General features: G+C 41.7%; 1 protein-coding gene and 1 pseudogene across 2 annotated transcripts; both read left to right on the forward strand.

Annotated features, from left to right (window-relative positions):
• Positions 1–4,367: 4,367 nt before the first annotated feature.
• Positions 4,368–9,082, forward strand: LOC146253541 (methionine-R-sulfoxide reductase B1-A-like). Its single transcript, XM_084677952.1, has 4 exons — positions 4,368–4,556; positions 5,119–5,261; positions 8,392–8,506; positions 8,585–9,082. The coding sequence occupies exons 1-4, from the start codon at positions 4,502–4,504 to the stop codon at positions 8,602–8,604; spliced, it is 333 nt and encodes a 110-aa protein (XP_084534078.1). The 5' UTR covers positions 4,368–4,501; the 3' UTR covers positions 8,605–9,082.
• A 249-nt stretch (positions 9,083–9,331) lies between these two features.
• Positions 9,332–10,644, forward strand: LOC146253542 (methionine-R-sulfoxide reductase B1-A-like; annotated as a pseudogene). Its single transcript, XR_014731772.1, has 4 exons — positions 9,332–9,487; positions 9,607–9,749; positions 9,899–10,013; positions 10,176–10,644. The product of XR_014731772.1 is annotated as a methionine-R-sulfoxide reductase B1-A-like (transcript).
• Positions 10,645–17,471: the final 6,827 nt, after the last annotated feature.

Consider the following 17,471-nt stretch of genomic DNA (forward strand, 5'->3'; position numbering starts at 1 on the left):
ATCCGCTAAAAGTGACAAATTATTTCTATTTATATATTATTATGCAGGTCATGTCTGGAGCTATGCCACTCTTTATCATTGGGACATTGAAAGTCCTGATACACACACACACACTCAGACACACAAAGTACAGTCAATCAGGGGTATAACGAGGGGGTCTAGGCCCCCTCATTTACATGTCCAGCCCCTCCAGATTTTTGATTGCTTATAATAAAAAATGTTGCTAAGATGTGTATGATTTTTAAAAAGTTTTTTTATGCCCCTTCATTTTAAGATGGGACACCCCCAAAATAAAATTCTGACTATGCCCTGGTAGAGCCTACTACCATTCTACCAGCTTGCTATAGCTAACATATTAGCAAGCCAGAAGTGAGAGCTCAGCCTCACCCCCTGCCTCCTGCTTCTGCCTAATCTATTAGCCATGTCCCTACATTAGCCTGATCAATTTCTACTTCACAGTTCGACTGAGATCAGTCCTCTGTGCTGACCTGGCTGGAGAAACGTCTCAGTCAGCAGAGGCTTGGCTGGGTTTCAGGCCTTCTCCGCTGTTTTTACAGAAGAGAGACAGGTAGCTGGGGAGTGTGACAGTTACTGATGCTCTAGATGGCTGCAACTCCAACTCCTGACTCCAACTGATTTTGGGTATATGATTATCATTTTTGTTTGTTTGTTTTGTATGTTTGTGTGGATTGTGATGAAAGGTATGTGAGGGTTTGTTTGAATTCTCACTTCTAAGATGGCCTTGTCAAGCATGTCGGGTATATGAAAACAGATCTCTCATGTTGCAACAGGAAGTATGTAAGAGGATGTTGTCATGTTGACAAACTCTTCAAGGGACAGTGGATGCTTGCTTTGTTTAAAACAATGGTATTAAGGCCAATTAGGCCAATTAGATTCAATCTTCTAAGAACCAACCAATGTATCCATTTCCAAACAACCTGCAAACCTAACAACCTTGTCCAATTTGGAGAAACAAATAAAGATGAAAAACAAATTTTAATCTCGATTCAGTTTTTATTTTGACCAAAACATTGCAAGTCTCGGGATGTAAACCACAGTAATGCTCTTAGTGACGGCAGTCCTAAATTGGGTAGCCAGGGAGAAGCAACACAAGAGGTTCAGCAGTGGATTCCAGGTGAAGATGAAAAGAGGAGGACTGACTTTAATGGTCTTAGTGAGACCAGAGAAGTCTAAAGCAGGTCATAAGTGGTAAATCTCAACACCCCTGAAAGAGCAACACATCCCGCCAATGCCTTTAGCCTACCTGATGTCTGACTCAAGTTGTTTGCATGTGAGTTTGCTGTAGCATGTCCTTGTAGGATTATTTGAATATGTTCGGACATATTCTGATGGTGGTGATAGACGCAGAAATGCAGTGTTGGGTTAAATTCAGAAGATCCACTGTGTATCACCCCACATTTTATGGATGCTAATATCTTGCACTTTGCTGTCCAAAAGTATGCTGCTTGACCTGCATGACACTCACACACACCTGTGCTTCCTGTTCTCTCTCCACTGTCCAAGTATGACCCACACTTTGGCTAAGTCTAACACACAGTCAGTGCCGGTCTTAGCACATTTGGTGCCCTAGGGTCTAAGGTCAAGGCCCCCCCCCCCCCCCCTCAGGGATGCACCCTCTGCTGGTAGTGCATCAAAGAGGGTGGGAGGGTTAATTTAAATGGATGCACTTGGGAAATTGCCACCCCCCTCTTCATGCCGCCCTAGGAGCCTGCCTATGTCGCCTATAGGAAGAACCGGTACTGCACACAGTATTTCTATAGCCGCTGAGATCAGAGGGTTGTGGATTAACCGGGCGATGTCTAATTGACGGACCTTCTCTATATCAGACGAATAATCCGATGGGATTATCACCAGTTATCATGGATCTATGTGCAAGCCAGAGAACGTTTGAGTTTAAAATTCAACGTAAAGTGGTCTTGCCACTTAATGTGTTTTGATTGAAATGTGTATTGTTTGGATTGAAATAATTGTTTTTCTAGATTCTCTAGGCATGATTGTTTATATTTACACTTCTGGTTTGAATTTAGAAATTAAAATGTATATTCATAATTTAGTAGTTGTGTTCTTATTTTTAGATAATATGGCAGGTAAATTGTCACAAGTGTACATTCTCTATTCAACAGTCTACAACTCCGTAATGAGATAAGATATGAAAATGTTATGAATACAACACATGTGACCAGACTTCCTTCTTTCATTTGGTATGACATTTATACCATTGTGATGTATGGTGCTCAGTAAATGTTGGACAGTGTGAAAAGTGTGATAACATACCCCGCTCTCCCCTACAGCCATGCTCTCCAATGTTTGGCTATTTATCGTGCACCACAGCCATTTAGTTAGTATTTGATGTTTCCAAACCTGTGCTAAGAGAGACAATAGGCCTGCATGGCCCCTACCATTTCAAAAGGATTGATAACCTCCCTTCATTTCCATGCTGAAATCCTGTGAAAGAGTTCCTCTTAGTTATTTCAAGAATGCCAGGCTACATTAGTAAACTCACCTTCAATTGTATGAGTTGGTCTTAGGAAGAACAACATGTAATTCTTCAATTTGATTGACAGGTCGGTCAAAAGAAGTCGAATCGCAGTCGTCGGGGTCGGAAGTCTGTTGCGGCGACAGTAATGCACTGCGGAAATCGCTGTACTCTGAATGAATGTTGCACAGCGATGCACCACATAGCCTACCAAGAGCTGGGCTACAGAAATCGTAATTTAACTTTTCTTACGTTGAATCATTGAGCGGTTCGTCGTGTTTTACCTAAACGACATGCAGGCTACATCATATTTAGTAGCATCTGGTCTCCCATTCATAGACTTTCGGGGATACAAATGAATCCTCTTCATCACACCACTCTGCGTAGACACTGAAGACATGTGAAGCCGTACTAGCCTGCTCTGCTTCTCCGTCCCCTTCAAGAAGTGCCAAACGACTGCTGAATAATCTGATTATTAGAGTCCTGGCTGCAGAGCAAAACTCTAATCCAGATTAACCGAGTTGACAGTACCACGTCTGTTGTGGATGCACCAATTCAAAACACAGGGAAGCTAGGTAGTTAAATCTTTCGCATATTTGCCCCTGCCTTAAAACTGCTGCTTCTTGTCAAACTATCACTTTTTATCAGACACGTAAGGTTGTACACTACTCTAAGCAGCACTATTGCCACTGCAGTGAAGTCTTGTACGCATAGTTATGCAATAGATAGGCTACTCATGATAGAATTACATAAAAACATTGAACGAAGCTGCAATGCAGTTTATGATTCATATGACAACAATATACATGGCAAAGATATTGTTGTTATATGTTCCTGGAGAGGTATAAATACCGCAAAGTGATGATAAGGATAATAATAACATGTAGGCCTATGGATCTGTCAATCCCTCCCTATGACTAGTTGAACCTATGTTCTCATGGAGCTTGACAGCTATCAGGAGTCCGACTGGAAATGGACAACCTTCCTGGTCATCACAGAGGGGGTCCAAGAGGAAGTCCAAACAACGGCACAAACACATTAAACTGACCTTTAGATGATAGAAATATGCATTTGGTCACCATTGTTTGCATGTTATTCTTGGCAGGAAAATATAGTAGTTTCCCTTTTGTTTGTTATCAAAAGACGGAGCACGGAACCTCATGTTTTCTGGATATGTTCCCTGCTGAGAAACAATGAAAGGCAACAAATAGTTTTGCCTTCAAAAAGTTACAGGGTCTGAAAAGCCCTGTGTCAGTTTACACATCCAAAATATCCATCCCTTAGTTTCTTATTATGAAAGTGCTCAGGGGCAGCAATTATATTTGTAGCTATTTATCATTGCAGACATCTGTGAAGTTCTCTCAGTCACTGGTGTGTGATCAATATTGCATCATTACAGTTAGGCCTGTGGCCATAATTAACCTAAATTTGACTAATCAACAGTTTTAGAAATGTGCTTTATCATTATGATGACTCCTTAATATATACATGGTAAGATTGTGGGTAGGCTATTTCAAGAAATTCCAGAACTCCATTTAACCTTGAAAATGTATTAAAACCTGCATAGCTCTTTAACAATGACCATTTTAAGATTATGTTAGGAATATATGAAGAGATGAAACTGTAAATGTCATCCCTGTTTCATTCTACACTTCACTCTTAGTATTTTGTGTTAATCTTTGAAGTAAATGAGCAGCTACACATGTATGTTGTATGTTTTTGTAATCCATTTTTTATCTAATCTCTTCATAATAAGTATGCATACGTATTTTTTAGCCTATAGGTCTATGAGCGGAATGTTACCCTTTCTGGTACTATGGAAATATTGCCACCTTGTGGTAGCCTATAATATAGGAACAAATTTGGACAATTATGTGATCTTGGCTGCGCTTTCTGCGAAAAAGTAGTGCTACCTGAAGTTCAGTGGCTGCCAACTGAAGTTTAGGTGGTCCCTTATAAATCGAATCTTTAGAACTGTCTGCCTGGTAGATTTCCAGTGAAGGGATGTCGTTTTGTTCTTTTTTCGGTGGAGAGGTCTTTAAAGACCACTTTAAACCAGGTCAGTGAGTAAAACCTACTTATGCTAGGCTAGTAGCTCTCGCTAGCGTTGCAATGTTGTAATAGCTGTCTATTCCCGTAGTGCTGGAAGCGAAATCATAGCTTGCAGATTATTTAGGTCAAGACATCGACATGTCCAATATCGATCATATCTTAATATCTATACAACTGTCAGAAAGTTTCGATAAGAGGGTGTGCTAAACTATGCATAATCTAATAAAATGTTGCAGTGTACTCTTGCATAACAAGAGCTAGCTCCTGTACTGTACAACAGACAGTGTAGCCTACTAAAAACCTAGACTAGATTTTATAATGAATTACGCAACTGTTACAAAATCCCACGGGAAAGGGAACTTGGACAAAAACACCTGCGCATATAATTATCAATACAATGAGATATACTTAATAATGGGGAGTAATACATTGCAGTTATATCTGTCAATAAATGAGTAGTTTACCAATGACAAGTCATCCGAATACCGTGGATTAAAAAGAAGAGCGTGTGTGGACTATGCTGCTTCGTGCTCTCTGACCTCTCTTTGACCCCATCTCCTTCTACCCAGGTGTGTATGTGTGTGCCAAGTGTGGCTACCAGCTATTTTCCAGCAGGTCTAAGTACGAACACTCGTCCCCATGGCCAGCTTTCACAGAAACTGTTCATGACGACAGTGTGTCTAAGCATGAGGAGAGACCGGGGGCATACAAGGTAGGCTCACGCAGATGATACACTCGGACTGGCTCGTCCACGGTCATGAGGGTATAGTTAGTATCCTATACCATGGATTATTAGGATTCCTCCGTAAGGAGGAAACCTATTGTTATTGGTGGTTTTATTATTTGTAATTCTTGTACCATGGGAGTCAATGGCAGCCCCTAGACCCCATCGACAACTTTTTGTGAAATTTGGCACACTCATTAAGGACAGTTTCTTCTATACCTACACCAAGTTTCATGTCTCCCATTAGACCACTCTAGCGCCACCAATGGGTCAAAGTTGGACTTGTGTTTACACACGCAACTTTTGAACCGTATGACTCATTTTCAAAAATGAGGTACCATTGGATTCCCTGGATCAAGCCGAGTTCAACGCACACCATGGCGTTAATTTCCGGTTATATAGATTTCCCGCCATTTCCGGTTTTATCAAAAACCTTTGAAAGCCTACTCCTCCTACAATTTTTGTCATATCTTCTTCAAAATCACCAGAGATGATCTTCAGACCAAGCCTCACAAAAGTTATCAAAGGAATTTTGATCCTCATAACCGTCTGTCCGGTACAGCCAATCAAATTCATCAGAAAAGCCGCCAAACAGGATGTGAAGTCATGTCTCAGCAAATCTTTGAGATATCAACACTAAACTTGGTAGATCGGAGGAAGACACTACAACATGTTACCATGTGCAAAGGCAAATTCATATCTCAAAAAATGATTGATATAAAGCAAATTGAACTTATCGCTAACGCTAAAATTATGCTTTACACATCAGCCATTCAAAAACTGATACTCTGATTCAATCACAAGTTCATATGAAAACTCTTGAGAATGTTCATAACACAAATCTGTGAAAAAGTTGACTGTAAGATGAAAGGTCGATTTTTGGTGAATATTTGAAACATGCTTGCTTGGCTAATTTCTAGGCAAATTTCCAATGAATGTCTCCCTTGCTCCTCCCCGCGCGTGCTCCAAAATCTCACACACACTCAGCCTTCCCTTGACACACGCGCGGCCAAGACGCACACGCAACATTTCAGGAGAGTGTGGGCTGACCAAGCCCCCACTCATTCCTTGGTCTTTAGCAAAGGCCCATGTGGCTCTTGATGGTATTGCATTTCCGATTTTGTATGCAATGGTAAAAAGGTCTCAAATCCTGAAACATTGATAGTGTAGGCCGAGAAACACTTTAACAAAAGCCCATGTGGATCTTGTTGGTATTGCATTTCCGATTTTGTATGCAATGGTAAAAAGTTATAAAAATCCTGAAACATTGATAGTATAGACCAAGAGTAACTACCACACCACAAATGGCCCACCATTACCCATAGGTGGCGCTACAGGCCACGCCCAAAAGCACAAAGATACAAGGCTTTCTGGAATGGATAGGCTCACCAAGCCCCCTCCCTTCACTTATTGGCTTGAAAAAAAGGCCCATGTGGCTCTTGATGGTATTGCATTTCCGATTTTGTATGCAATGGTAAAAAGGTCTCAAAATCCTGAAACATAGATAGTATAGGCAAAGAAACACTTTAACAAAAAGCCCATGTGGATCTTGTTGGTATTGCTTTTCCGATTTTGTATACAATGGTAAAAAGTTATAAAAATCCTGAAACATTGATAGTATAGACCAAGAGTAACTACCACACCACAAATGGCCCACTATTACCCATAGGTCTTCCCTTGACACACGCGCGGGCTTGGCAAGACGCACACGCAACATTTCAGGAGAGTGTTCCTTGGTCTTTTGCAAAGGCCATGTGGATCTTGATGGTATTGCATTTCAGATTTTGTTTGCCATGGTAAAAAGTTATCCAAATCCTGAAACATTGATAGTAAAGGCCAACATTAACAACAACACTTTAACAAAAGCCCATGTGAATCTTGTTGGTATTGCATTTCCGATTTTGTATGCAATGGTAAAAAGTTAAAAACATCCTGAAACATTGATAGTATAGGCCAAGAGTAACTACCACACCACAAATGGCCCACCATTACCAATAGGTGTCGCTACAGGCCACGCCCTAAAGCACAAAGCACTTCACTTCTTGTGAAGATTAAAGCGCTTCACTTCTTGGCTTGAAATAAAGGCCCTTGTGGATCTTGATGTTATTGCATTTCAGATTTGGTATCCCATTGGAAATTCTGCAGCATTGATTTTTCTATACAGTTACAATTTGTCAAGAATATACATTTTTCAATGGTTCGCAATGCTTTACATGTAAGCCAGTCAAACAAGTTCATATGAAGACTCTTGAGAATGTTTAGTACACAAATCTGAGAAAAAGTTGACTCTAAGATGAAAGGTCGATTTTTGGTGAATCTTTGAAACATGCATGCTCGGCTAATTTCTAGGCAAATTTACAATGAAATGTGTCCCCTGCTCCTCCCCGCGCATGCTCCAAATTCTCACACACTCATTCTTCCCTTGACACGCGCGGGCTTGGCAAGATACACACGCAACATATCAGGACTGTGTGGGCTGACCAAGCCCCCACTCATTCCTTGAATATCAGCATAGGCCCTTGAGGACCTTGGTGTCATTGCATTTCCTACTTTGTATGCAATAGTAAAAAGGTCTCCAAATCCTGACACATTGACAGTACAGGCCAAGAGTAACTACCACACTTTACCCAAAGCCCATGTGGATCCTGTTGGTATTGCATTTCCGATTTTATATGCAATGGTAAAAAGTTTTAAAAATCCTGAAACATTAATAGTATAGGCCAAGAGTAACTACCACACCACAAATGGCCCACCATTACCCATAGGTGCCGCTACAGGCCACGCCTTAATGCATAAAGATACAAGGCTTTCTGGAAAGGATAAGCTCACCAAGCCCCCTTCCTTCACTTACTGGCTTGAAATAAAGGCCCTTGTGGATCTTGATGGTATTGCATTTCAGATTTGGTAAACCATTGGTAATTCTGCAGCATACATTTTTCTATACAGTTACAATTTGTCAAGAATAAACATTTTTCAATGGTTCGCAGTGTTTGGAGGAATCCGCCATTACTGCTTGCAGTTATATTTTATGATGCTTTTCTTAAATGAAATGCATTACACAGCATTGTGTGCGTAATGCGTTTTTCTTGCATTTTTTGTGGAACACGAACTGTTTCAGGTACATTGTGGAAAGTGTGGTAACGGACTAGGCCATGAGTTTGTGAACGATGGACCAGCCAAAGGACTCTCTCGCTTTTGAATATTCAGCAGCTCCCTGACGTTCATCCCTAAAGGTGCGTTAAAAATTGAATTATATTTGAAGATTGGTTTTCAACAGTGCTATGTAAAAATACCTCTCTCTCTCCCCTCAGATAAAGTGGATGGACAGTAAGGGGAGCAGATGTGTTAGGTGCAGGTAGAAATTTCGAAGTGTTTGGAGAGTGTCTACATGTGGGGACAAAGGATGAAGTGTTCTGGTTTAAAGCCCAGACTGGGACCACCAGGACACCGATGGACAGTGACCTCACTAGACAGCAAATACAGTGGAAGACTCAGTAATATCAAATATATACAATGACATAATTATGCACATTTACCACTTTGATACGCACAAAGTTCTGACTAGGTCTCAATATGCTTGATATGCAATCATGGTTTCATCGTCTAGCTTGACATCTCAGTCAAAAGGGGATCATTACTGCTGTTTGTGTCACAAAATGTCAAAATGAATACAAGTGAACTTCTATTGAAAACCTGAAATGATAAAATAGCTTTAGCAGCCACCACAGCACCAATCATATGAATCATCATTATAAATTCACATTTTCTTTTGGTCTTATAATAAAGAATATTAAAAAACTGCAGAAGAATTTACATTTGTTTGAAAACTTTTTTACAAACTTGTTTCTCTGAATCTTTCAATTATATCAAATGGCCATACAACAAAAAGTAATTATAGCCTATCTCACTGACCCTTAGATCTGAACTTTTCCCTTTTCCATGTTGCTTAACATTTTATTCATAAAACACACTGTACTGCCACCCTGTGGCACGCTGAGGACAGTATTGCGAAACCACAACGTTATTTGTCATTTGATCCAACCTACAGTTCCATTTTTAGACGGGCAGGCTTCTAACAGGGAAGGAAGTACTGACACTTACACGATTGAATTGGTTCTGATATAGCTCTTATTTTAATATATCTTCAAAAATGGAGGAAATGTCCTACTGTTCTTTCTCTGGAGGAGAGATTTACAAAGACCACTTTCAGCCTGGTGAGTTGCATGAGAGAATGACTTGCATCTAAACAGTGCACTATATTACACAAAAGGCTAGGTCCTGTATCCATACTGAGCAATGTAGCGACTGCTTTAATGTTTGCTTCTCCTCTCAGGTATATATGTGTGTTCAGACTGTGGATACGAGCTGTTCTCAAGTGTGTCCAAGTTTGATCACTCCTCTCCCTGGCCAGCTTTCTCTGAAACCATCCATGAAGACAGTGTGGCCAGATATCCAGAGGCTTGGGGGCCTATAAAGGTGCTTTCTGACTTACCTTGGGCATGTGCAGCCCTACGTAGCTCTTAACACTTGAACTACAGCTCGATGAAGTGTCACAGTAACTGGTGATGATGTTTAGGTAGTAAACGTTTGTAGAGGCATGTCACCTGGATGTTTTTTTTTTTTAGGTTTGCTGTGGGAAATGTGGGAACGGACTAGGTCATGAGTTCCTTCATGATGGACCAAAGGGGGGACTATCACGCTTTTGAATATTCAGCAGCTCACTGACGTTCGTCCCTAAGGGTATGAATGTACTCATCAGGCAGAAGTCAAATGTTGTAGATATGAGTACAACTGAAGAATAAAGTATTTTTATGGTTTTACCCCCCCTCTCCACCCCCCCCCCCCCCCCCCCCCCACCACCACCTCTCTTTCTCTGTCTATATCTACGTCTCTCTCTCTCAGATAAGGTGGATGGACAGTAAGGGGAGCAGATGTGTTATGTGCAGGTAGAAATGTAGAAGTGTGTGGAGAGTGTCTACATGTGGGGACAAAGGATGAAGTGTCCTGGTCTAAAGCCCAGACTGGGACCACCAGGACACCGATGGACAGTGACCTCACTAGACAGCAAATACAGTGGAGGACATTTTTATGCACATTAACAACTCTGATATGCACCCAGTTCTGACAAGGCCTCACTTTGCTTTATGCAATCATGGTTTCATCTTCTAGCTTGACATCTCAGTCAGAAGGGGATCATTACTGCTGATTTTGGCACAAAAGGACAGTAAATACAGAGGACCAGATAAAACAACTTTATGAGTAACTTTCTACATGAGTGTGTGTTAATGTGCCATTACAGGACTCTTTGGTGGACACAGTTTAGTTTTAATCTCTTACATACTAGACACAATAAAATTATTGTTTAATTGACTGTCCATATCACTTACAAATTCCTGACAATGTCATACATTTATTGGTTCTGAGCCGAAAGTTCATTAATTTTGTTTATGAAAGATGGACCTGAGCTTCAGTTTGGATGAAGGTACACTAGATGGAGCTAGATCAGAAAAGACAGTGGCTGCTCTATGATGGAATTTTGAAAAAAATGTCTAAAATAGAATTTATTCCTGTCCTAATTACAAAGCACACAGGTTCAACTAAATGAATTACAGTTTTCTTTAAGACAAGCTTTACAAGCTCAGAATGTAATTATTTGATGGGCGATTAAGGTGTCTCTGGCCACAAAATATGTAATATGCATGCTTATTTGCTAGTACGCCTACATCATAACCACACTTTTTAGGGTGGAGAGCAAAACAATGTATCGGTGTGTCTTTAACACCACTTTTACTCACAGCCACAGTGAAATCCCAAACAGTGGGGTTCAAGGGCCCCACTGGTGCTTAAGTCTGTCTGAAGAGCAGGTGCGTCTCCGCTCCTTTCAAAGGGTGGGGGATCAGAGGTATGGAGTTCAAAGGTACATTGTGAAGTGTGGGATTATGGCAGGGAATGCAACTGCAAGTTTTCTCATAGTTCTGAACTGTGGTTTTAGTACATAGTTTTATTGAAAAAATCTGTGCTCTCTGGCCCTTTCAAATCCCTCATGTATTTCACAGCCACAGCTACACAATATATCACAGAGAATCATGCCAGGTATCTTGACAAAAAATGCAGACTTTTCGTAATAAGTATGAGCCTATGGGTGATCAGCATTTCTAAACACACTGGATTAAGTCTACAAATCCTGAGGTAAAAATAAAATGGGCAGTGACTTAAAGCGTATCTAATCTCTTAGGATAGTTAATTGATGAGACATGTTTTCCTTCCTCTGCTCGAAGCCTGGAGACCCCCGTTGTTGACCTTACCTCCTGCCTCATTAATTGGCAGAGTAATCCTTTCCTTATGTCTCCTCCTGTTACTGAAGGAGACTGCTCACACGCCTGTGTACTGCCTTCACTCTGTACACCTGCATGTACCACACGCTGCAAACAGACACAGCTGGCATCAAGGAGATGAAAGGTAAAGTGAGGAGAACGCAAGGGGAACAAGGTAAAAGACAGATAAAGAAGGATGACTGAGATACAGAATCAAAGACAAACATGATTTAATCTGTTGGCGACACACAGCCCTGTGTCAGTGTGTTATGGAATGGTACCTGTTTAAAATGGCCAGGGCCATGGCAATGCTAATCAGCTGCATGCTCAGAGGAAGAGAGCAGGAAGTATAGAAACCATAACCCCTCTCCAATAACTGAGACAAACTTAATTGCCAACCATTGTTTTCTTCCTTTGACCTCCAAGGGCCTATAGAATAACACTGAGAGGAACCCCTATTTAATTAGAATACTACTGTTAGCTAGTTCAAACACTACTCCCTGAACACATGTCCATGCCTTTGACTCATTTCAAGACACATTTTGCTGTAACGAGACTGGTCACTTGCCTGTGGAGGCCTTTGCGTCAACAAAACACTATCTGTGTATTTGGAAGCACACACACACACACACGCACACAGACACACACAGGTATACCCTTCAGCCTGTTGCCTCATCTAGGCAGAATGTACTTATTTGAAGAAATCCATCATCTAATGCTCCACAGAAGCACTAATTGTGTATTAAATCCCGATCACGCACCGTGTGTGCAATCATTTAAACAGGAAACAAAGCTTCCCTATCTGTGCTAAAAGAATAATAAACAAGGCTGATTTAATCAGGGAGTATTATGTATAATGCAATGTGCATGCTACTGCTCACCACCTGACACACGGTGCTGCAGTGTAGAAGGGGGATACAGGAGAGTCTTTCTGTGGCAGGACTGCCAGCCATATGTTTCACTGGGCGCAATCATGTACAGTATGCTTCCCCCTGGCCAGACCAAACATCTGTCTCCGACTTAGTGATGAAGAACAGTGTAAACATGGTTGCATACATGCCACGAGAATAGGACTTGATCTCTAGATCACAGAAACGTTCCGGAACTGTTGTAACTCCTACTTGGGCATTGCTCTAGTTCTGTTCTTTGCACGTTTGTGTGGATGCTGGCTAGTTATAAGCTACTGTTGTGAAGAGTGCGATCCAAGTTCCTGAATGTATAGATCCCAGTTATGAGGGTGTCCTGAAAAACTGTATTTCTTCTTTATTTTGTTGACTTGAATTTGCATTCTTGCATCTGTACTGTTCTGAGGTTCAAAGACTTGAATGGTATATTTTATTGAACATGATTTGCAAACATAACATCCTATTTCTGCTCTCATCGGTGCATCTGTGGATGGGACCGTTAGATGTGGAAATCTGAGAGCCTCACTGAGATGTGGGTCCGATGGCTGAGTGGTTAGGGAGTCGGGGTATTAATAAGAAGGTTGTTGGTTTGATTCCCGGCCGTGTCCTTGGGTAAGGCACTTCACCCTACTTTCTTCATGGAGAATGTCCCTGTACTTTGTAAGTCGCTCTGGAAAAGAGCGTCTGCTAAATGACTAAATGTAGATGTCGCACCCCAAAGATGTGCAACTGTGCACTAGTTTTCATTGTTGGGGATCTCAAGATAGACCAGGAGATAAGCATCAAGAGGACTGAGAGAAGAAGAAAGGAGAAGAAGTCTTGTTTACCTTGGGCTACTTGTTCCGTTCATTCGTCGTCCATAATGGTGCATTTGGATTGCAGAAGAAAACCAAACCAGGCTATGTAAGATGAGATAAAAGAGAAGTTGTGGCCAAACCATGTTTTGGAGGTTTGTGTTTGTTTGTGTTTTGTAAATCTGTACTGTCCTCAAGAGATAGCTCTTCTGGTAGATATTTTATTATGTGTGATGGATCCTGAAGAGTTGAGATTAGAGGTCTTGGAAAAGTCAAGCTGGTATCAATGATCAAATTAAACCTTAGAGAGAATAACATCCAGGGAAAGGAAGCATTGATTAAACGCACGTTTTTCCCAAAATGGAAATGTGTGCAAGGTTTGAATTTTCTGTCAAATGATACATGAGGTCAGTTCAAAGATATTAAAAAGTAAGACGCTGGAAAAAGCAATAATCATGTCATCACATGTCAAAATGTCAGAGGGCAGTTACATTAATATATCATACGCCATCCTGAAAACATCTCTGAAGCAGACATATAAACTGAACTTTATTGGGAATAACAGAATAACTACCTCAGTCTTTCCTAGGATATGGTGCCACATGGACATCCAACCCCCTACCCCCCATTTGCCTCACCCCCTCTACAATTTGTGGCAGTTCATCCTCTCTCATCTTTGGTTAAGGATTACCGCCATCTTAGATCCATACAAGATCGTGGTATTGGATTTGTGCTTGTGTGTATACTTCTATGCGAGACAGAGACAGTGTGTGCATGAAGCACATTGACTTTATCCCCTCATGGCATTTTGCACTAATCTATCTGCTTGCAAGTCTGTGTGGGGTTTCTGATTCCGCATGTGTGTCTCCCGTCTCAAGGGGGACCAAAGGCTCCCCCACAGCCCCCAAATGGGTGGTCTTAATGGCTGAAATTGCCCCTTGGGTAGCTCTGATTGCTAACTTCTGCGGAGGGTGTACGGTTGTCTTGGCCTGATATTGCAGCTTTTCTTCTTCTCAACAACTAATCCAGGGAATGACCATTTATTTAGACCTTAACCTGCATGTGAAAAGGATATGGAGTGTGTGTGATGGTGAGTGTGTTTACATGGGCGTTCAGACTGCATTCACCCAATGGAGCTATGCACAGGAGTGAATGTGATGAAAAAGCCGAGAGACACTGTAGGAGAAGGCTGGGGATAAATACTAGAGTTAGAAAAATGTTGGCTTTCTGGGTAGACATGCCCTCCAGAAATGGGCCTCCTTTTAACTTTTCAGCACAGGCATCGTGTGTGTGTGTGTTTGATTTACAATATTCACATCTGGATTCCTCTCATCACCCGAGAAAGGGTAATTCCACACCTCTACAGCTTTCTGTCATTGAACACCTTGTGACACACATGCACGCACACACACACACACACACACTCATGCACACAAACCCTCCCTTCTACTGTTTCATTGCATGAAACATTCTGTTTCCATTCAATCTCAAGAGTTACATCCTTTTCTGGAGAATTGACATTCTGAGGCAGGTAGACCTATCTGAATATTGTGCTTTGGTCCAATTGCACAAAACCCAGGCCTGTGGTGAAGAGTAGTTTGGTTTTGATGGAGAATAGGAGATAGTAACTGGTCTTCCTACTCCCCAACAACACAGAGTCTCTGATTCCCCAGAACCCCAAAAGTGGGTCCAGATGACTGGCTGGGACAGCGTTGATGGGGGGTGGTGGGGGGGGAAGCAGGGGTAAGAGAGAAGGATGCAGGAGGGTTGGGGATTTAGCAATGGGTGGATGAGGTCAGAGCCTTAGAGCAAATTCCCACAGGACCCAAAAATATAGAGAGAGAGGGGGGGGGGGAGAGAGAGCTCTGATGTTTCTGCTTGTGAGAAGACTGGGTGTTTGTGTGCATGTTCTTTACCTCGTGAAGAGAAGACCCCCCTCTACTCATCAGGACAGTTTGAACCTTCACTTGCCATCAAAAATCTTCCAGATTCACAGTGCAAACAATCACTCACCCCACACACACATACACACGTGCGTACACATAAACACACATTCCCACACACCCCTGTTCACCACTCAAATCAAGGACTGTTGTTGTCATGGAGGACATGCATATTGGAGTGATAAAGAGGAAGAGGTTCGGTCCGCAGCTCTCTTGTGTCTCAATCGTTACAGTGAAGCTCTGCACTGAAGCCCCTGCCCCACGTCTGTGTCCATGTCTGTCCGTCCTCTCATGGAAAAATAAGTTGTTTTTCACACACTGTGCGGAAATACGTGGTGACAGTAACACATAAAAGACGTGCTTGTGGTTTGACGTTGACGTCACGGCTGTAGAGCTGAAAAGTGTGAGGCTGGAATGAGTCGCTCCGCAGGCAGAAAGACAACAGGCTGCAGTGTAGAACGCAGCATTATCGAAGCAGATGTGCACGCAAATATGAACAAACATTGAAAAGAATCCCTCAGACAACACTCACTCATACACCCTGCAGGCACGCACACACAGAAGAAGACAAAATACACGTGCACACACTGCACTTCATAACATTTCACCTTTACAGGGCTGTCAACTCTGCAGCCACAAGTCTTGGTTAATCCCCTTACTGAGCTGGAAGGCATGTAACTGTATACTGAACTAATCAGAGCTTTCTCTCCCTCTCTCTTTCAGACCCCCCTCCCCACCCACACACACACACCTATGTATACACACATACAGACTGATATATACATGCACACACAAGTTCATACTGTATCTGTACACACACAGAATGACACACACGCGCTGAGATCCAGTGTTCAGATCCCCCTTCACCACAGAGCAGTAGAGGATTAGAAGAGCAGGCATTTCCCAAACACTCTGTGGCTTGTGTGATGACATGATTGTCAGTCTCTTTAATTCCTGGTCTCACAGTAAGATTCCCCTGAGAGCCTCATTCAATAGATAGTATAAAGACTTTGGAGAAAGTAAATAAAAGTTTAGAAGAAAATGTCCTGTCCAGACATGCCCCGTTTGCTTTTTATTGCCAAGATGAAAAGTATATTACAGAGTTTCTCGTCAGCCAGCTTTTGGGTGCCTGACAAACTGGATGTACCTTTTGTTTACAGTAAGACAGCTGTGTGTACTTATTGGCAGTGTAATAAAACATGAACTAGGACTTATATAACTGTTGTAGGAAATGAATATGAATGTGTACATCCAATTGTTCTCCATTGTAGAGTGACACTCTTCTCAGCCATAGGATGCAGGAACCATGAAAGTGTACCTGTAGATCAATTGTGTTAGTCCACCAGGCAGAGTCTGAGGTGGTGGATAATTCCATCTGTCTATCTGTAACAGCTACTGATCTCTTTGGTCTTGTCACCTGAGGCCCAAGGACCTGTTTCCTGCATACAGTAAAGATGTGTGTGTCTTTATGGTTTCAAGTATGCAAGTGTGTGTGTGTGTGTCCTGTAGGAGTGGGAATAAGGAGATGTACTTTTTACCCATAGGAAGGGGACAGGGTCACATTCAAGTCATATGAGACAGATTGATGCAGCCCTTTCAAGGCACCCAAACTTCAAACGCTCCTTATGACAGTGTTATGGTTGTCATTGGAGATGCTTCTCCTTTCAATCTGCACACAATATCAATAGATAAACTAGATAAAATAAATATATAATCTCCTCAATAAATAATCATGTAATTTGAAGCACTTTTAAACTGTAGTTGTAGAGTAATTGTAGCTGACTAATTGTTGGAAAGTAATTTAAAACTGCAATATTGGACCAATTATTACAAAATATCCTGATGTGAAGGTCATATTATTCATACTCAATAAGACTCATCAGGTTCCAAAACAGCCAGATATCAAGGCTGAATATCCCCTCCTGGATGGTGGTTTCATGACTCTGTCAGAGCCGGTTAGGGTTCTGCAGGATATCTTGTGGCTATCACTGTATAGCCAAGAGCTTCTCTTTAGTACTGGAAATGACCAAATGAGAGCGGAACATTCTCCTTTTCATGAGGAAGGACTTGTAATTTGCTGTAATGGCTGACACATGGACACACCATCTTGAGGGCCTCAAGCTATGGAAATCAGTAACATACATACACAGGCGATGCAAACACAGACACATGGAGCGTACTATATGTACACACCATGTGTTCTCACACGCACGCATGAATGGACACACACAGATAAACACAC

This window comes from Hypomesus nipponensis, chromosome 17, assembly GCF_054491055.1.
Source record: "Hypomesus nipponensis isolate SF chromosome 17, ASM5449105v1, whole genome shotgun sequence".
Classification (NCBI taxonomy): Eukaryota; Metazoa; Chordata; class Actinopteri; order Osmeriformes; family Osmeridae; genus Hypomesus; species Hypomesus nipponensis.